The 20,017-nt window shown below is 58.1% G+C and overlaps 3 protein-coding genes across 3 annotated transcripts; 1 reads left to right on the plus strand and 2 right to left on the minus strand.

Moving 5' to 3' along the window:
- Positions 1-1,688: 1,688 nt before the first annotated feature.
- Positions 1,689-4,900, minus strand: MRPS2 (mitochondrial ribosomal protein S2). Its single transcript, XM_065879635.1, has 4 exons — positions 4,827-4,900; positions 4,611-4,669; positions 4,008-4,137; positions 1,689-2,298 (listed from the first exon to the last, which is right to left on the minus strand). The coding sequence occupies exons 1-4, from the start codon at positions 4,898-4,900 to the stop codon at positions 1,689-1,691; spliced, it is 873 nt and encodes a 290-aa protein (XP_065735707.1).
- Positions 4,901-5,942: 1,042 nt separating this feature from the next.
- On the plus strand, positions 5,943-9,764 carry PIERCE1 (piercer of microtubule wall 1). The gene is made up of 3 exons (XM_065879743.1): positions 5,943-6,085; positions 7,175-7,253; positions 9,576-9,764. The coding sequence occupies exons 1-3, from the start codon at positions 5,943-5,945 to the stop codon at positions 9,762-9,764; spliced, it is 411 nt and encodes a 136-aa protein (XP_065735815.1).
- A 5,930-nt stretch (positions 9,765-15,694) lies between these two features.
- Positions 15,695-19,261, minus strand: PPP1R26 (protein phosphatase 1 regulatory subunit 26). Its single transcript, XM_065879967.1, has one exon. It carries the CDS (start codon positions 19,259-19,261, stop codon positions 15,695-15,697), a length of 3,567 nt encoding a protein of 1,188 aa, XP_065736039.1.
- Between the last annotated feature and the right edge of the window lie 756 nt (positions 19,262-20,017).

Consider the following 20,017-nt stretch of genomic DNA (forward strand, 5'->3'; position numbering starts at 1 on the left):
CCAGCGTCCCCAGGACCGGCAGCACAGCCAGTAACCGAAACACACTCTCATTGCCCCTGCTGGTCTTCACCGGCCTGTGTCTGGTGCAGGTTCCAGGGGGGTCCTCAGGGGACAGAGGATGGCCAGGGCCAGGCAGGCCACCCTGGGGAATGGGGTGCTCGGGGGGTGCCCGCCCTCCAGGGCTGCGAGAGAACAGGGCCTCCTCGTCGCCCTGCCCGTGTTGCCCTCCCCAGACGGCCTGCTTTTGAAAGGTGGTGTGGACCCTCCACCTTGGGGAGGCCCAGCTCCTGTTCCAGAGCTCCCGTCCACAGCCGTTGGGCCTTCTCACACTGCGCTGATCTCGAGGGTCTTGGCTGCCCACTCCGGCCTCCCTGGAGCGCCGAGCGACAGGCCCGGCCAGCTCTCTCCAGAGTTCGGGAAATCTCACCCATGCACACCGAGGGAGGTGTCTTGTGGGGGGTCTTGGGGGGGACCCCTCAACGTACCTGTGAATTTGCATGTCCATACTTCATGTTTGCAAATTAAACCAATGCCTGTCGGTTGGTGGTTTCAAACTGGCATTCAGCTCCTTGCCCCTTCCAAACTGTGACCCCTTCCAGAAAACATCAGGGACCTCCACCTCGCATGCCCCCCCCGAAAGATGCTGAGCGGGCCTGTGGGACCAGTCTTCCTGCCCCCGTGTGCTACTGTAGGACGTGGACTGGCATGATGCATCCATCCACACGAGGCCATCCTGTTCTGACCCCACCAGACCCTGCTGCCTGGACCCTCAGCAGCAGACAGGGTCCTGGGGTGGTCATGTACACCGGGAGCCACGGGGTGGGGTCCTGGAAAACAGGGGCCCACACCTCATCCCAGGAACACAAGTGTTGCCAAGGAAGGTCCCACAAATGAGGGGGCATCCAAAAGTTCCTGTGAACAGGGTCCCATCTTACCCGACCACCTGGGGAGGACGCCTGTTCAGGGCATGGGCAGGACGCGAGGGCCTCGAGCCTCAACACCCAAGACGGTGTCGAGGGGCAGCCGGTGCCGTCCCATCCAAACCCACGTGCACATGCCTGCCTGTCTCCCTGAAGCTCAAGGACCCAGGGGGCAGGAACGTGTCTCGTGTGCTCCAGGGGCCCCGTGGGTGCCGATGAAAACAAAGCACACAGACCACACTGCAGAACCAATGGTCCAGGTCCCCATTCTGCCCAAATCTAAGTTTTATTCCTGTTGAAATCATGCTGTCTGCTTTGCCCAGCCTGTCCCAACCCGGATGGAATCTTCTTAGTGGCTCACCTTGCAACCTCACGTTATAAAACAGCCCCTGAAGCCAGGCAGCAGGGAAGCAGCCCAACCTAGGGGTATTTTGGTTGAGAAAAGTCAACCTGGTGAGAACTTTCCTAACATACAAGGGACTCATCTTGAGGTAGAAGCAAGGACTTCAGACTCCAGGGACGGGATGTTTTCCGACGGGTCCTTTTCAGGCAGGCCACTTGCCCAGTGAGCCTGCTGGGTCCTCGGGTCTGAAGTGGAGCCCCGGGCGGGCAGCTGCTGAGAAGCGCTCCTAGCAGCAGCGACCCAAAGCCTGGAGTAACTGGGAAGATGCTAAGGACCATGCCGGGCGTGGGTGTGGGTACAGGGGGTTGGTTCCCAGCTTCAGAACAGGCTCGGCTGCTGTTTCACTCGGGAGAAGAGCAGGCAGGTCAAGGGGAGTGACCCAAGTCCAGCTCGGCCTGCACTCCCGGGGAAGGAGGGTCGGCAGCACCGCGGCCCTTGGCGCCCTCCTGGCCCTGCAGTCGGTACAGGGCCTCGACCTGCTTGCGCTTCTCTTTGGCCCGGTTGATGGTGGTCTGGAAGAGCCTGCAGAAGAGCTGGACGGCCGGGGGCGAGTCGTCGTTGCCCGGGACGGGGTACGTGATGAGGGATGGGTTGCAGTTGGTGTCCACGATGCCCACAGTGGGGATGTTCATCTTGGCCGCGTCCCTCACGGCTATGTGGGGCTCAAAGACGTTGTTGAGCGTGTGCAGAAAGATGATGAGGTCTGGCAGGCGGACGCTGGGGCCCAGGAGGAGGGGCGCGTTGGTCAGCAGGCCGCCCTTGAAGTAGCGGGTATGGGCGTATTCCCCGCAGTCCCGGGCCACGTTCTCGATCAGGTGTGAGAACTGCCGCCTGCGGCTCACAAACAGAATGATGCCCTCGCGATAGGCCACGTGGGCCGTGAAATTCAAGGCCAGCTGCAGGTGCGTTGCCGTCTGTTCCAGGTCAATGATGTCCTGGTCCAAGCGGCTCCCGAAGATATACGGCTCCATGAACCTGCCGGACACCCACCAAGGCCAGTGTGAACCAGTCCCACGTGGCCACCTCCACCCGCCCTTTCTCACGCGCTCCCCCAGCCCCGGGCCCCTGCACGGGGGCCACGGCAAGCCAAGGGCTGGTACAGTCTGCAGCCCTCACCATGACGACGGCAGCGGGGACGCTGTCCCAGGAGTGACAGCCGCGGGCAGTGGGAGGGTGAGGGTGGGTGAGCAGGGCAGGCTGGGCTGCAGGCCACTCCATGTCTCGGGCAAGAGGCTTACCCCTCTGAACCTCCACCTGGCCGCGCGGGGTGCCTAACAGAGTGGACCCACACGGACATCTGGACACTTAAACGTGACGTCCGGACAGCGTCCCACCCGGTGCTGCTTGTCTGGCTCCCATCCTTGACATTATCATCACCTTCGAGGCTTTACAACTGAGCCCCCCCCGCCCCGGGGGGGGCTGGGGGACCAGAAAGGCAGGGGGTGCCCCGGGCTGCAAGCATGACAGGCCGGAGCAGGAGGCAGCCAGGCCTCGGAGGGGAACCCTGAGGGCACAGACCCGCTGGCCTGGGCCGAGAGCCGGGGCTGCGAGACCGTCCTCTTGCAACCCCCGCCCCATTCACTCTTCTGCTCACCCCCGCCGGGACTTTCTCTTCCTCTCCAAAGAGCCTTCCCAAGGCCCCACGTGCCCTCACCTCAGGTGACTTCTCCACAGCACCTACAGTGGCGTCCCTCCTCCCATGCCCCGGCCCCGCCCCCTCTTCCCAGACTGAGGCACTGGTTGCCCAGGGCTCCTGCCTGGGACTCCCTCTCTCCTCCATCCCCCACTCCACGTGTTCTCAAAAGGTCCTGATGTGGTGGCCCCTGGCCCAGGCTGCTTCTCCCTAGTGCCTGCGTGACATCCCCACTGGGGTGGCTGAAGGGTCACCCTCATAGGACCCAAGTTCCTGATGTGAAGGATGTCGACACCTGCTCTGGGCTCTGCTCAGCTGGACCTCCGGCTCTGCCCCCATCACCCCACATCCAACCACTGCTCCGGCTCTGCCGGCGCGGCTGGGCCCATCACCTTTCCCCTGAACATCTACAACCGCCTCCCTCCCTGGCCTAACTGCTCCTCCAATACACGCCCAACCCAGCTGTCAAAATCGCCACGTGAAAAGACTGGGCCAGTCACCACTCCTCTGCGTGCCCTTGGAGACACCTCCGCGAGAAGCCGACGGCCTTGCCAGCACTGCCCTCCCGGCTGGCCTGTCTGTTGGGGAACCAGCAGCAGCGGGCCTGGCCCCACCGACGACCAGGAGCCCCACAGCAAGGTCCGCGGGGTCTGGGGGTCGGGGGGAGCAAACTGGGCCTGAGAATAAACAGCTGCCCCTCCTTGGGGCTCAATGATCCCATCTGGAAGAAAAGGGAGCTAGACGCTCTTAAACTGAGGGCTTCCCTGGTGGCGCAGTGGTTGAGAGTCCGCCTGCCGATGCAGGGGACACGGGTTTGTGCCCGGGTCCGGGAAGATCCCACATGCCGTGGAGCGGCTGGGCCCGTGAGCCAAGGCCGCTGGGCCTGCGCGTCCGGAGCCTGTGCTCCGCAACGGGAGAGGCCACAACAGTGAGAGGCCCGCGTACCCAAAAAACAAAACAAAACAAACAAACTGAAAAAGGGGCCCTGGATCCCAAGGCAAGGGTCCCGAGCCCCCCAGGCACCCCTACACTCGCCAGGGGCGTCACCTACCTGTGCCGACAGCCAGCTTTGTGTCCCAGGTGCACCCGGGCATCGAAGAGACTTCTTACAGAAAACAATTCTTTGACATTGAAGAAGTCTAAGTGCTTGAGGGGCTCGCTCAGGATCCTCTCGTTCAGATCTGGGGCGGGGAGGGGGAGAGGATGCAGGGTCTGGATCCCGGCTCCCAAGCCTGGGGTCTGCGGGAGGGCAGATGCTGAGGGTCCCCAGGGGCCTTTTCTGGAGGCTCCGGGCAGAGGCCGAGATCTGACCCCAGCTTCGCTCCTGGGTAAACGTGGCCGAGTCTTCACTCGGAGAGAAGGGGAGCCGGGTGGTGTCTGAGGTCCCCGTGGTCTCGCCAGCCGCCCGCGGGAGCTCCCCTGCCGCGGTTCGTGGAGGTGGGGGGGGGGGGCGGGCCTCGGCCCTACTCGGCGGTGGGGCTGCTCGGAGGGCTGCAAGCTCGTGCGGCCCAGCACGTGAGCTGCCAGGGGCGGAAGGCCGCCCTTCGCCCTCCCCGGTCCCGCATCCTCCAGGGGCCCCATGGAGACCCAGAGCGCCCGGGACTCCTAGCAGCGGGACAATTTCAAACCCCCAGGACCGCAGAGCCGGCGTTACCGCTGCTGCGCTCGGGCTCCCGGGCCGCGGAGGTCACGGCGCTCCCCAGCGTCCTGCCGCTCGGCCCCACCGGGCCCGGGATCGCCGTCTGGACGAGGTGCAGCTGGAGCGGCCAGCGCCGGACACCTGCGGCGACAGCAAACTCGTGGCGCGCGCCCCCCGCCCGCCTCCCTCCTTTCCTCTCTCCCGCCGCCCGGCCCGCAAGAGAGTCCCTGCCGCGCCCCCCACCCCCGGGTCCCGGGCGCCTTACCTGCGCCGAGCAGCCGGGGTAAGACCGAGCCGGGTACCATGGCGTGGACTCCCGTAGGCGGACGGACGGACAGACGCGGAAGACGGGCAGGCGCGGCCCCACGAGCGGCTCCTCCTTCCGGCTGCGGCCCGCGCCTTCGCCGCAGCGCCACCTGCAGGCCCGGGGGTGCCGCTGAGCGCCCGCCGCCTCTCTCGGGCACCCCAGCTCTGGACGCGTCCCCGCCCCTTGGCCCCCGCCTGCCCCCCGGGTCGGAGCACGCAGCCCTTGGGGAAGGCTGGGCCTTGCGCCCCAGGTCTGCCCGGGCACCGTGGACTCGCAAGGAGCGTGGGGCGGGCCGGAGCCGGGGTCCTGTCGAGCGCGGGGTCTGGATACTCCTCCCCTCGCCCCCTCCCTGCACAGTGCCCGGCGGCCGAGGAGGTTCCCAGCCGTCCCGCGGGAACTCGCCGGGAGATGGGGACCGTCTTCACCTGCGGCCAGTCCAGCACAACCTCCCGCTGTCCAAAAGTGTTTTAATTTTTAAACATTTGGCTTAGAAAGATTCCATAAAGTTAGGCAAATCTGGAGTCTTAATTTTAGATGCAGCGTACTGGGGGGGCCTGAAGTCGGGGGTGGGGGTCAAGGAGCAGCCCTGGCCCACGCGGTGAGTGTCGGAGCGTTACAGCGAAGCGGCCTTAGAAAACCTGAACTCCGCAATTTGCCGATGAAGCCCCAGGACCGAGGTTTCATCTGCCTGGAAATCTGCCCCCCACCGCATTTGGGAGAATGTTGGCGCCGAAGGCTACTGATCATAGGGTACCCGGCACTGCGGCCCCAGGAAGTAATGCCTTATTATCCCGGCCAGCCTAGGGCCTCGTGGCTCGCCACGGAAGGTTCTAGAACCTCGGACTTCTGCCCCACAAGCCGGCGGTGGGCGGCCTCCGGCCCAGAAGGCGCGGCGCCTTTAAGGGCCCCGCCCACCCAGTCAGGTGACCGGGCCGTCGCTTAGCAACAAGACGCCGCGCGGCCCCTCACGGCCCCAGGGCTGAGAAGCTGTTTCCTGCCCGCTCGCTCTTTCCCCCGAAACTCGGGTGGACCGAGGCGAGATGTCCGAGGAGGACCCCGAGGGATGCGCGGAGCAGGAGGTGCCCAAGGCCAAGGCCCCGCCGGAGAAAACCAGCGACTACTACCGCGTGAGCGAGGACCTGCCGGCCAGGTTCAACAACCCGGCTTGGTTTCGGGGCTACAGGTGAGGACCAGGGAGTCCGGTCAGGGTCCACCTGGCATACGAAGAGGAAAGAAAGGGCTCCTGGTCCAGCCGCCAGCCAGGTGCCCAGCTGGTCCTGCGCTCTGCGCAGATGGCCCGTTGTGCAAGAACCCCCAGGCCCCCTCCCGGCCCGCAAGTCAAAAGCGGGGTCAGCTGTTAACCACCAAATGAGCGCGGAGGTGCTGCCTGCGGCTTGCGACTTGCGGGTGGAGTGAGTGGGCCTCCCGCCAGCGAGGTGGGGCGGGGTTTGCCCAGGGGAAATCACACAACTCGGGCTGATCCCAGCAGCACCCTCTAGGGCGGGTCAGTCTCCTCTCCTTTCTAGGCGGAGAGGACCCGTCCGCCTGAGGTGCATGGCAACACCTCCATCACCAGGCTGCCGAGGGGCGTGGCCTGCCAGCTGTTCCAGTGCGCCGCAGCCTCTTAAGACACAGCTGGGCAGGCTGTGCGTGCCTTCCCCGCTCCCCCCTCTCCCCCTTAGTCCCTCCACGATCCCACAGAGTTGGCTCTGTTAGCATCTTCATTTCCCAGGAGGGACATCTGGGTTGTAGAAAGACAGATCCCAGAGTTAGTATGAGGCAGAGCTGGGGTGTCTGAGCCCACAGCCACTAGTTAAACTGCTGTATCAATAGCATCAGGACTAGAGACTGCAGGAACATTTTCTCCTGGAGGCTCAGAAGTGGAGGGACCTCCCCCCTGCCATGGGAGGGCATCCCCTCCCATCCCAAAGGGCTGGCCCCCGCGAGTGGCAGGCCTGGAGGCTGAGTCACAGCTCCCAGCCTACCCACCCACCCAGGAAATGACAGCATGGGTCCAGGTCCCGCTGGGGCTGAGGGCCAGCACTTGCCACCTGGGAGTTCTTTAGGGCTTTGGCAGAGGTCAGCAGAGGGAGTCAGGGAGGCTGAGCCTGCCAGGGAGGCCAACCCTGCACTCCACAGGAGCCCAGGTTCACGGCTGCATCGCCCATCTGGGGCATTTCCAACAAAGTTCCATCAACCAAATATGTTAAAGCTGTGGCTTGGGCAGAATTAAAACAAATGAGTGGAAAATAAAGTATTTTTCTCCTGCTAGGACCAAGGAGCCCCCCTCAGTGTACAGGACCAGTAACCAAGCTTATGGGAGCAGAGCACCCACCGTGCACGAGATGCCGGTAAGGAGGAAGCCAAGAAAGGTGCGCAGGTGGGGTATCTCTAGGAGGAGGCTGAGACTCCGGATTTCTCAAAAGAGCAACACATCAGGAGGGGGAGGTGCAGAGAGGCCCGCAGTTCCAACAGCACGAAGGGGGAGGGTGCACCTCAATTTCTTTTGGGACGGGGCAGGGTAGAAATAAATGAACGAATGAGTTTAGCAATGAAATGATTTAAAGGATGAACAAAGGGCATGTAGTCTTCCTTACAGCATCCCAAAGGGCTGGCCCCATTCACTCGTACAACCAGCCAACTCTCGTAACCTAATGCAGTAGGTTTTGAGGCAGGTAAATGAAGAACTGCCTTCTTTTTGGAGTAATACCAAAAAGTATTTTATGAAATATTTAACTTGTGATCTTAAGAGACAGCGCTGGCTGATGAAAGCACAGGTTACAAAAGGGCCCCGGGATCTATGCACTTTTGGGGAACCTGACCCCTCTTTGAGATCAACCTCACACGGCAGGGAGCCTCCTAGAACCCCCTGATGCCCCTGCTGGGTCCAGGTGAAGGGCAGATGGACCAGTGTAAGCATCCCCTGGGTACCCAAGACAGGAGGGCCTCCCATTTTGGGGCTGGCAGTGTTGTTTTTCTTGCAAATTATTCATGTTAAAAGATCATGATAATGGCTTATCTACCTTGTTTTCATGGGGGATAGAGCTTTTGTGAGAAGATTGTTTCTCTAGAAAGTTCCTAGAGCATTTAAAGGTCATTCTCCCAGGATCAAGGGATCAGGTATTTCCATGAAAAAGACCGACACACTTACAAACATAGGTCCAGATGTTTTGCTTTTATAAAAAAGGCCATTTGCTGGTCTTATGAGGCAGTGGGACGTGAAGCACCGAGGTTCTCCGGAGGCAAGTTTAGAAGTTTTTCTTGCTGCTTATCGACCTGCTTTACCTGGAACCTGGTTTCCAGCTTCCTGACCTGGGTGTGGCCGCGGGACTCAACCAGCAGCACGCAGTGTTTCCTTCCCACATGGGAACAGAGAATAAAAATGCATTCTTTGGGTTTTAGAAAATATACTGAAGGAAACTATTCTTAATGACACTGTAGTGGTGGATACACGTCATTCATTATTCATTTGTCGAAACCCAGAATGTACAATGCAAAAAGTGGACCCTACGTACACTGTGGACTTTAGTTAATGACGACCCGTCGCCATTGTCTCAGTTGTTGTAAAGGCACCACGCTGATGGGAGATGCGAACAGCAGGTCAGCTGTGTGTGCTTTCGGGGAGGCGATGTGGGAACTCTTCACTCTGCACAGCTTCTCTGTAGACCCCAAGCTGCTCTAAAAAGTAAAGTCTATTTAAAAATGCACCGGGAATCCCCTGGCAGCCCAGTGGTTAGGACTCCGCACTTCCACTTCAGGGGGCACGGGTTTGATCCCTGGTCGGGGAACGAAGATCCCACAAGCTGCAGGGTACAGCCAAAAACGAAACAAAGCAAAACAAAACGCAAAACAAACAACAACCACAAAAAACAAACGAATGCACTGAAGGCCATTTCTCTTGGTACTTGCTTCCTGCCGAGGAGACAAAACATCAAGTGATCTACTTGACACGAGGGGAGCCTAGAACAGGCCACCTGTCCCAAGTGTACTATCTGATAGCGGTCCAGGCCACTTCTGTCAGAAACCTCGAGGTCACCTGGAGATGCTGTACTGCTGAAATGACTCCTACCCCTGGGTGCCCGCACACACCAGCGGCCTCATCTGTGTTCTCACTGCACCTCCACCTCGCTAGGGCATCCCTCCCCAGACCCCTCGGCTGGGGGGGCACGGCCATCAGAATTGTTTTAAAGCTCTACAAGGGATTCTAATACCCCATCAAGGTGGAAACCTACTGATGTTATCTCTTTTCCACGGAAGAGAAAACTCAAGTTCAGAGAAGTCCAGTAACTTGCCCTAGTTGTACAGTTGGCAAAAGCTGAACTGGGAACAGCTTTGGGCCTGACCCATTGTAACCATATTCAGGTGTGGCAATGCCTTGCCCAGGTGGCCCCATAATTGATTCTTCTATCCATGTAATAGTGAAAGGAGGCATCATTAATCATCATTCCCTGACATTAGGCAGAAATTGGGATGGTTGGGGCCAGCTAGGCCAGCCATCCTGCCCACCCTGGCTTCTCTGTTTCCTAGGATTGGAGACGACATTTTCTTACAAAATAAGAATTTAAAAACATTTTCTTACAAATTTTAATTTTTCTTCCCAAAATACCTAATGACTGATTGCTCAAGAGTGTTATCATGTATCACTAACCCTAGTGTCCCCTTTTCACTTCCAGAAGGTATTTTATCCAAATTCGTATAAATTTTCTAGACAAGTTGCAGCTGGTGGAATGTTCCAGAACAATACTTTCAACGTCTCCATGGAGAAGAGCATTGTGACGGGTCCGGACAACTACATCACCTTCTACGATCGGCTCAACTTCCACCCCAGCTACAGGGTCAGCAAGCCGTCCATCTGTGATTGAGGGGCCTCCCGGCTCTGGCGGAGATAGTCTGGACAGTTGGCAGCCCTAATCTTTGATAAGTTGCCCAATTGTAAAGGAACACACTTCACTGCTTTCCCTGAAAATATTTTCCCCCTCTAGGTTAGAAAAATTTGCAAACGGGGCTATGATGCCGTACTTTCTCTGTTTTACATCTAGATGAAAAAGAGCTAATAGCTTGACTTTCCATTAAAAACCTTGCCATGTCCCCAGTCCCTGACTCAGGTATAATCAATGAGTAGGGCGGTGGGCATCCTGGGATCCCGATCTCAGTCTGAATCCTGGGAACGCCCGAGAGCCCCACCTGCATCTTTGTTTGGGAGCCATTTTTATACTCATGACAAACTACGCGTGGTTTGTGTTCTCAAGCATCCTGCCAAGCCACGGAGGGAGGGTAGGATGCTCTGCCTGGGTGTGGACGGGGGCTGGGCGAGGAGGCAGAGGGGACCTCAGGAGGAAAGCTCCAGGCGGGACCAGGCAGGAGGGCCCTTACTGGCCCTGACCCGGGCCAAGCTTGGAGTGATATTGAGCACGCCCTGGCCACGAATGGGGCGGGGGCAGAGGCGGAATCAACAAGGTTGGTGACTGCTGCTTGTTGCTGAGGGGTGAGGTGTACGTCGGGCTTCTCCACTTGCTGTTCATTGTACCTCTTCAATAAAAAGTTTTAAAAAAATCAGGCGGGGAAGACCATGTTTTTCTCAGGTGGGGGTAATAACTACATCAAGTGGATTTCTCTTTCCATGTAGTTAGTTCTCAATCAATGTTTACTATGATGTAGAGGGTCCTCAATAAGAAAACATTTTCTACGACAATATGTATCTTCCAGACATAGATTCCTCCCACCTTCCTTTATGACAGCTCATCACAGGAAATCCGGAAGGTGTTGGAACCAGACAGAAGAAATCATTGTTACAGACCACTGTCGCTACCTTCCTTACAAAGGTTTTTACCCAAAGAGGTTTTACTCACATATGAATTTGGGAGGAAATGAAATACCATGACCGGTTATGTCTTCATTAAAGACTTATTATTACACAAAAGTAAACATTTCAGCAACATTCTTAACGTCCAGTTTGGGGTGGAAATGGTTTCCAGAGAAAATCAATCTATTATTTGAATAGAAAAGGTACAAAGCTGCGTCTGGAGCCAGGGTCTATGTCATATCCTTCTCCTTAGCTGGAAAACTAGCACAGATTCCAGGCATCACACTGAAAATGCCTTTTTTTTTTAAAAACAACCTTTCATTAAAAATACCAAAATCCTCAGAATGTTTCTGTATTTCTCCTCTGTTGAAATAAAAAAAGAAAAAGAACAGCTGATCAATCCAGTTTCTAAACTCACTGAAAAGGACAAATCCCTTCCTCTGAAGCTGGCTGGGAAGCGCAGGGGATCCAGGTGGGATGCAGCCGTCAGGCAAAGTGATGGTTTCCCCTCCAAGCTAGACCCGGTGAGCACCTGCCCTCCCGGAACAGGACAGTGTGTGTAGGTCAGGGCCCGGGCTGGGACGGTCAGTCGAGCTGACATCCACAAACAAAACATGCCAAGCACGCCAGTGAGCTTTACGAAGTTAATCCTGGCATCAAAATCAGGCATTGACGTGCTTTAATTGTCATAGCCAATAACCAATATTTCTGTATCAGTTGCTAATGAGTTAATGGAACGTTAGACTCTGTACGTAGAATAAATGTCTGGAAAGACGGACAACCGAAGTACCTCTGGTATAACGCACATGCCTGTCTTCCTGAAAACTCACCCACCATCTCCGGCTCAGGCTCCCAATTCCCACGTGCTCCTGGCGCCTGGGCCCCCGCGAGGTGCCATGCTCCCCTCCACTTGTCTGTTTTCACGGTTTTCGAAGAGCTTTGACAGTGTCACCTCATCTGATGCTCACGCCTGGGGCAGGTCTTGCTGTACCTCCATCTATGGATGGGAAAATTAGGGTCCAGAGGGGGTGCCCTGCAGCAGGTCCTGGGCTTGAACCCGCCTTGGGGGGTCCTGGGAGGGGCCGGGTCATCAGCATCTGACCCCATAGACACACCCTAACTTCCTACATGTTTGCACGAGTCATATACGAACTCCAGTGATTATCATGAAATTTATCTTTTTAACCTATTTTCAAACTGGAATCTTTATGTGTGAGGGAAAAAGAAAAGAGTTTAGATTGACAGGCCTAATCCTAAGTTACAAGAACATGCCTTCTGTTCGGCATTATAGCATAAAGAACGGGAAGAAAATGACACCCATCATTCTTCTGACCTTTGTACTGAGTTCTTTTGAAATCTTAAATCCAATCGGAACAGTTACGGGAAAGGCGATCCAAAGAGGTTAACAAAAACCAGTTTCCACAGGTTATTAAATAAACTGCATGGCAATTCCAGAGAAACTCTTTCCCCATCCACGAGTAGGTCTTTTCTTTATCTGGCCTCTATTCCACTCTGAAATGAAACATTGACGAAGTTTCACAGCACTTTACTGATCGCTTAATTTAGCTGCTGAGTTGGCTTAAAACCAGTAACTTCTTACCCTAAAAGTATATTTACATTTGTCTATTTTTCTTCAGTGATATTTAATCTTTTATTTACAGTCAATTAGAATAAATGGTTTCAAATACATAGTAAAATGTGTTGACACTGGGAAAAAAAAATCCCTCTGTTCACACAAAACACCAGAAATCTCAAAGCTTCTGCAAATAATATAATATTTCCCCCTCCCCATCCCCTCTACACAGGCCCTTAAATTAATTTCAAGGAGAGAGGAGGATCAAGGTGGTAATACTTTTTATATGAGCAGATAAAGTGCTAGTATTTCAGTTGAGGGCCTGGTTTCCCACTGCGAGTGTGTCTCAGCTTGGGAAAACCTGTTGATAACTCGGATTCTGAGCAAAAGAGAAAGTTCAGAGCAACACTTCTCGATTTCTTAAAATTTTATTTATTTTTGGCTGCACTGGGTCTTCGTTGCTGTGCGCGGGCTTTCTCTAGTTGTGGCGAGCAGGGGTTACTCTTCATTGCGGTGCGCAGGCTTCTCATTGCGGTGGCTTCTCTTGTTGAGGAGCACGGGCCCTAGAGCACGCGGGCTTCAGTAGTTGCAGCGCGTGGGCTCAGTAGTTGTGGCGCATGGGCCTAGCTGCTCCGCAGCATGTGGGATCTTCCAGGACCAGGGCTCGAACCCGTGTCCACTGCATTGGCAGACGGATTCTTAACCACTGCACCACCAGGGAAGTCCATGACTCTTCTCTTTAGGAAGACACTCTCCTTGATGCGGAAACGCGGGTGGTGAACATCGAACACTAACCTCCAAGACTTCCCCCTCTTCCCATTCCCATCCTATTCTGCTGGGACTTCTGAAGCGGGCCCATTCTTTCCAGAAAAGGGGGCAGTTCCTGCAGCGACACAGTGACCCCAGGATGACCTAACCCAGGGCATCAGACACCTCAAAAACCGGGTCTCTTGGGGCTTCCCTGGTGGTGCAGAGGTTGAGAGTCCGCCTGCCGATGCAGGGGACGCGGGTTCGTGCCCCGGTCCGGGAAGATCCCACATGCCGCGGAGCGGCTGGGCCCGTGAGCCATGGCCGCTGAGCCTGCGCATCTGGAGCCTGTGCTCCACAACGGGAGAGGCCACAACAGAGAGAGGCCCACATACCGCAAAAAAAAACCCTCAAAAAACAAAACAAAAAACCGGGTCTCTCCCCCTTCTTTGCACTAGGTGAAATGAACCTGTGGCCCCAGGTACATAGACGCCCACCCCCTCCCCATTGGGAAGCAAGAGGGGCTCTTTGGTTCGGACTTATCTGTAGGTCTTAGTAATTACAGCTTGATTTGGTAACACATCCTTGCTGAGACTCTTCCTACAAGTGCGGGCACATGTGCCATCTCGTGCAGCAGCTCCGGGGATGCTGTGATGTACGGATGCAGGGTCGGGCCCGGATCATCGGAGGAGCTGTACCAGGGCTGCAAACGTATAGACAGCCATCACTAAGGGACAGTGCTCCCGTCTGCCCCCCACTGCAGCCCCCTTTGCAGACAGGGTGCAGGGGGACCTCGGACCTTGGCCCCAGTGTGTGCCAGAGTTGACCTAGGATGCTGGGGAGAGGGAAAGCAAAATCTTTCAAGCAGCATGGCTTGTTGGCAATCCAGGGATGGGCCCGCACGGTCACGTTTGCGTCCAGTTTGTGAAAACCAGGCATGGCCTGCACTGCCAAGTAAGCACACAGACTGGGGCTAGGGAGGCAGGGGGAGAGGAAGGTGCAAAGGGTCTGGGGGAGACTGGGATGGACCGCAGGAGCAGAGAGGTGCTCAGGACTAAATGCACGATGGCACAGAAGAACACTGGCAGGTCCTAGACATTGGGTTCTCACGTCAACATCCTGCAAAGGCCACTCTGCACAGGACAGACTACATCAACTGATTTGTGAGCAGTGCCTGATTTATTAGCATAAAAAAAAACCAAAAACAAAAAATCCAGTTCTTATATACAAAACAAGCTGATTTTTGTTTTCAAGTGTTAAAAGCGCTCCTTCAAAATTAAATGAAATTTAAAGCGTGGATTAATTGTTTTTCCAGGAAGCACTTAAGTGAATGAATATTCGACAACGGAAATATCGGACGCACAGCGCATAGGCACCGGACGGTCACGGAGTCCACAGGGCCTGCCCGTCACAGCATCTGACCCAGCGGACACTGACTGTGGGTGCTGGCACACGTCCCCATTTGGGTACAGAAGTGAATTCCTGCTAAGACCTAGGGGGGCACAACATGTAGAAAATTCACTTGCACATCAGAATAACAACTTCAGCTGCAAATTAAACCTTGCTCCAGGCCCACTGCAGCTACTGATGGGCTGTCACGACTGCGGCAGCCGATCAGTTTGCTGGACGATCGCGGGTAAACGTCAGCGCTCAGCCTCACGTGTGCAGGTTCCCACCTGCCTCTTCCGTAGCTGTGGGCACCGCAGCAGCCTCAGAGCACAAAGTACAGGATGCCACGCTCTTCCCTGTGGGCGTGGCACCGCCGCTCAAACACACCGAGAGTACGGGCACACCCCTGCTGGTGGAGCGGTCCCAGCGAGCCCAGTTCCCGGAGGGCGGTGGGCTTTGTCCTCGGTCCTCAGGACTCCGGGCACCAGAACCCATGAAGCAGCCGCTGCCTCTCTGCTTTGCCCAGATCAGGACAAGGGCATTTAAAACACACGGGCTGCCTGGTACCTTTTTAGAGCTGTGACTAAAAACGAAGGACGGCAGCTCCTGTATAAAGAGGTTTATTGAGCCGGTAGAATCATGTCATGATTGAACAGGACTGGACATTAAACAACACAGGCTTCAGGTGTGAGCTGGTGACCGGCCCTGAGATCTCACTCAGGACTCCTACGTGCAACTGGCATGGCCGGTTTGCTCGCTGGCCATTGTGCTTTGAAACGCTTTTCCAATTGAAGACATGCTCGGGCCTCTTTTACATAAGAAGTGCTGTCCAGGGGTGTCCCAACCAAGACCGCTGGGGCGTTCTGGCACGTCTCAGGCGGGGCACCGGCTGCTGCCTTCCTCGGGCCCGAACTGTGGCCACGACTGGCCATGGCCACCAGCGATCAACCCCAAGTGCAGGGACAGTCGGAACCAAGTGTTTGCTGATCTAAGACTAGTGCGGAGACCACGGAGAACTGCCCCGAGGAACGCCCTACAAAATCCAACAACGGTATTCACCAAAAATATTTTTTACAGCACTTTAAATAATTTACAAAAAGCCTACAAAAATTATATTTACCAGGACACATCTGTTAAATAAAAACATCCTTTCGCGTTAGTGTACATATATACAGGCTGTACAGGGGCCTCCAGGGCTCCGCCCTTTCATCAGGAGTGTGTGACACGTGGGGACGGGCACACACATGCTTCGCCCACACTTGCCGCGGCCAGGAGCGGGCTCACAGCTGGAGGACGGGGCCCTTGGCCAAGAGGCTGCCGCCCTCCTCCACAGACGCATCGCTGAACTCGCTGGCGTCGCTGCCCAGGGCCTCTTGGTCTTCATCGTCTCTGTCCACCCCCCTCCGCCTGTACCGCAGGTCCAAGATGCTCTCCTCCGGCCCCGAGTTCCTCCTGTCGGGCAGACTGAGCCCTGCCTGGGACTTCCTGGGCGGCCAGCGGCCACCCTCCTGCTTCACCAGCAAGTGTGAGCTTCCGAACACTGGGCCGTGGCCAGCCTGGGTCTCTCGGAAGGCCGAGAAGGATGCGCCCTGTAGAGGCAGGCTCAGGGGGGGACTGAAGAGGCTGGCCTGCTTCCCGCCCCAGGAGACACTCTTCCCGAAGTGAAACAGCTGCGTGGAGAGCAGTGGTGAGAAGCCGGCAAAAGGCAGGCCTCTCTTGGGGTCCATGGCGAGGCTGGGCGAGCCCCGGGCCTGGCCCTCCAGCCGCTTCTCTCTCTGGCCCCTGAGGCCCCCTTTCCACGCCGCCGTGTCCCTGCCTTTCGTGTTCAGTGCCCAGGTGCTCTGCAACCGGCTCTGGGGGGAGAAGTCAGTCCAGGGCAGGGCGAGGCCAGCCCGGGGCCTCCCCTCTTGCTCGGCGCCTGGGGTCCGTGCCAGTGAGCTCCGGCTCTCTGCCCGAGCGCCAGCCTCCACGCAGCTCGGGAGCTGAGCCAATGCGCTTTCCCCCGCGGCAGCCTCGGCCCCCCTCGGGCTCTTATCTTTGGGCACATAGGCGGTTCTCCTACTGGCTGGTGACCCCTTGGCAGACGCGGTCCCGCTGGCGCTCCTGGGCGGTACCAGTTCGCATCTGGCCAGGGCTGCAGGGCTGCAGGCCTGCTCGGCGCGGGGGCTGCTCCTCCCGGCCGGAGTGAAGGCTCTGCCCGGGCCCCTCGGTCCCTCAGCCGGCTGCAAGGGCCCCCTGCACCTCTGGCTCCGGGTGCACATGCCAGGCTGAAGGGCCGGGCCGGGAGGTGGCACTTTCCGGCACGGCAGCTCTGGCTTGCCCCCATTCCCCGTCCCGAGAGCGGTGGGGCCCCCTCCTTGAATTTCTGATCCGCTCACGGACTCCTTGGCCTTTTCGGCCAAAAACTTCCTAATCTCCAGTTCAATGCTGTCATCGCTGTCTACAGAGCTGCTGTCATCAGACAGGGAACTGGGGCTTGGGGCCGGACCACGAAGTTCACGGGCTTCCGATTCACCAGAGAACAGGCTCCTTCCTGCAGCTTGGCCCCTGGACCGGGGAGCCGGGGGCGCGTCCTCAGCTGCCACGCCGTCTGGCTTTGCTCTCACCGCTTCTCGGCAGAGGACGTGCGAGGGTCTCCCCGGGCTCTCTTTTCTGGACTTTGAGAGGCAGCTTTTCAGCAGATGTGGGCTTCGGTCTTTCCAGTCTTTCGGGAAGCCCCCTACTTTATCCAGGAACTGCGTCTCCGTGGTGCTGAACCTGACCCTCTTCTTGCAGCCGGCTCTGGGGTCTTTGCACCTCTTCCGGAGCCTCCGCTTGGACCGCAGCAGGTCCTTGATGGCCGTGTCCAGGTCCTCGTCACTGTCCAGCGAGCTGCTCTTGTCCTCGGAGCTCTCCTTCTCATCCCCGCGCCTCGCCTCGGCCGCCTTCCCGGGGCCTGGCAACACGGTACCCTGCGTGGCCCGGGCCCTGTGCTCATCACCCAGCACGCCCGTCCTGCAGGGGAGAGGCTGGCCCCAGGTCTCACCCTCCCTTCCCGGGGCCTCGCTGGCTTTCCCCTGGCTGGGCTGCGCTCTCCCCTGGCTGCGGTCGGCGTCCCGGGCGCCCTCCTGCGCCTCGGCCGTGTCTCTGGTCCTCTTGGGCGTGCACGGCCGCACGGCGGTGCTGCCTGCTCCGCGTTTCCTCTTGCAGCTCAGTGACAGGTCCGGCGTTTTGGAGGCCGAGGCGCTGAGGCCGGACGGCAGCAGCGGGCTGTGTGCTGGTGGCGGGCACGTCTCCGTCCTGGGCAGCAGCCCCCCTGACTGCGCCTTCAGAGCCAAGAACGTCCGGATTTCCCGTTCGATGCTGTCGTCGCTGTCCACAGAGCTGCTGTCACCGTCGGAGCAGGAAGGCACGTCGTGGGGATACAGGAGTGGGCTGGTGGGCGGGGATCTGGTGCCGCCCTCCAGGGGACCCGGCAGGATCGTTTTGGAAATGTCCAGGATCGCTTCCGCGCACATCAGCTCCGCGGATGTGTCTGCGCGGCACGGGGACCCGTCCACAGACTTGCTTTCGGCAGCTGTACTTCCCGGAGGTGCAGGAGCCACGGTTTCCCTGGGAGGCCTGGAGGGGTGGTCGGGGTCCGGGCCACCCAGGCTGAAGTCCGCGGCCTTGGTGGCCACTGGCTTCTTCTTGCCCGGGGTCTTCCCGTGGCCTTCGAGCCAGGTGCTCTTGGTGCAGAGGCCCGTGCCGTGCGCAGGGGGCCCGGGGCCCTTCTCCTCCGCGGGCAGGGCCCTCTGCAGCGGCTCGCCACCTGCCTCCTTCCTCTTCTCCAGCTGGTACAGCTGGATGGCCTCCTCGATGCCATCATCGCTGCTTGAGTCGGCCGCCTCAGGCACCAGGGCCGCGCTCCTGGCTCGCCTTCCCCTCTTCCCTGAGCCGGTGCCCCTCCTGACCCCGACTTTACCAGGGGCTGCTTCTGCAGGGCGGCCCGCAGCCACGGCGGGCTCAACGGTGACCTTGCACCTGGGGCCTCTGGGCAGCACGCCAGCCTTTGTGGACCTGGGAGGCTTCCGGAAGGTGAACTCCTTACAGGCGCCCGCCAGCTCCTGCTGGTACGCCTTGCCCGTCGGCTCTCTGCTGGATCTAGACGCCGACTGGGCCAAGCCGTCACCGGGGTCTGGTTTTTTGTCTGCAGGAACGTCGCATTTTTGGGTTTCGTGCTGCCTCTTCTCACTTAGGAACTGTTCGATCTCTGCCCGGATGCTCTGTTCGAAGGAGTCCTCACTGCTCACACTGAGTGGCGAGGCAGAGCCCTGGTCCTGGCCGACTCCCCTGTGGCTGCCGGGGACACCAGTGGGGCCAGCTGCAAGGTCTGGGGGGCACAGGGCGGTCGGGGTGCCGCTCGGAGGCGGCTCTGGTTTGCATCGACTGGCTGCGGGAGGCCGGGCGGCCCCGCTCTTGGCCTTCAGGTACTCCTGGATGGCTTCCTCAATGTCGCGGTCCACGGAATCATCACTGTCCGAATCCAGCACCAGGGGGCCGAGGTCCGCGGCCTCCTCCTCCCCCTTGGGGTCAAAACCAACAGCAAGACCACAGGCGGCAAAGGCGGGGCTGGTAGCCAGCCTGGTGCCACGGCCCCTCTCCGCTCTCTGGCTTCTCTGCCGGCCATGCTCGCCACTCATGCCCAGGGTGGCCCCGTCCCCCTGAAGCGTGCTGATGACCGCCTGCACCTTGGCGCTCACCGCCGCTCTCGGGACGCCCTCCTTCGGCTCCGAGAAGCATCCGGGAAACCTACAGCTCCCAGGTGGGCCAAAGGCCTCCCATTTGGACGGCAGGGCGAGCACAGGAGGCGCATTCATGAGATACATCCTAGCCGACGGGACACGCAGAGAGGCGGCACTTTGCTTCTCTGCCTGCTTCACATCCTGGAGGAGAAGGCACGCCGGGATGGCGCCCTAGGTCAGGTCACGGAGAAGCGGTGGGCCTGGTGAGGGTCCAGCCGGCCGCGGGTCCCAGGGCAAGTCACTCACGCCTCCCGGGTCTCATCTCCCTTGGCTGTAGATGCAAGACGGCCACGAAGCTTCATGAGAAAACGCTTCCGAGCCACCCGCAGCGAGCTCGCGGAAGCTCACACGAGTGTCCTTTCCTCGTCCCTCTGTCCATCTTCTCCGATACAGGAACAGAGGTTTTATTTACCTCCAGAAGTTGTCAGGAGGTGCCAATGAGATAAAGACTCAGTGCTTCTCTGCAGGTGGAAAAGAACAACTAGTATGAATCCAGGTTCAGTGAGACGTCGTGGGTAGGTCCAACCTTGACGCGAATCAGCAGCTCCTGAAATGAGAAGTTACTTGATGGGAGCATTTATCTCCCTAAACAACTTTAAAGGGTCACTTATACCAAAGCCTCTTTATTTATTTTTTTTATTTATTATTATTTTTTTTTGTGGTACATGGGCCTCCCACTGTTGTGGCCTCTCCCGTTGCAGAGCACACAGGCTCTGGACGCGCAGGCTCAGCGGCCACGGCTCACGGGACCAGCCGCTCCGCGGCATGTGGGATCTTCCCGGACCGGGGCACGATCCCGCGTCCCCTGCATCGGCAGGCGGACCCTCAACCACTGCGTCA

Source organism: Phocoena phocoena, chromosome 6, assembly GCF_963924675.1.
Source record: "Phocoena phocoena chromosome 6, mPhoPho1.1, whole genome shotgun sequence".
Classification (NCBI taxonomy): domain Eukaryota; kingdom Metazoa; phylum Chordata; class Mammalia; order Artiodactyla; family Phocoenidae; genus Phocoena; species Phocoena phocoena.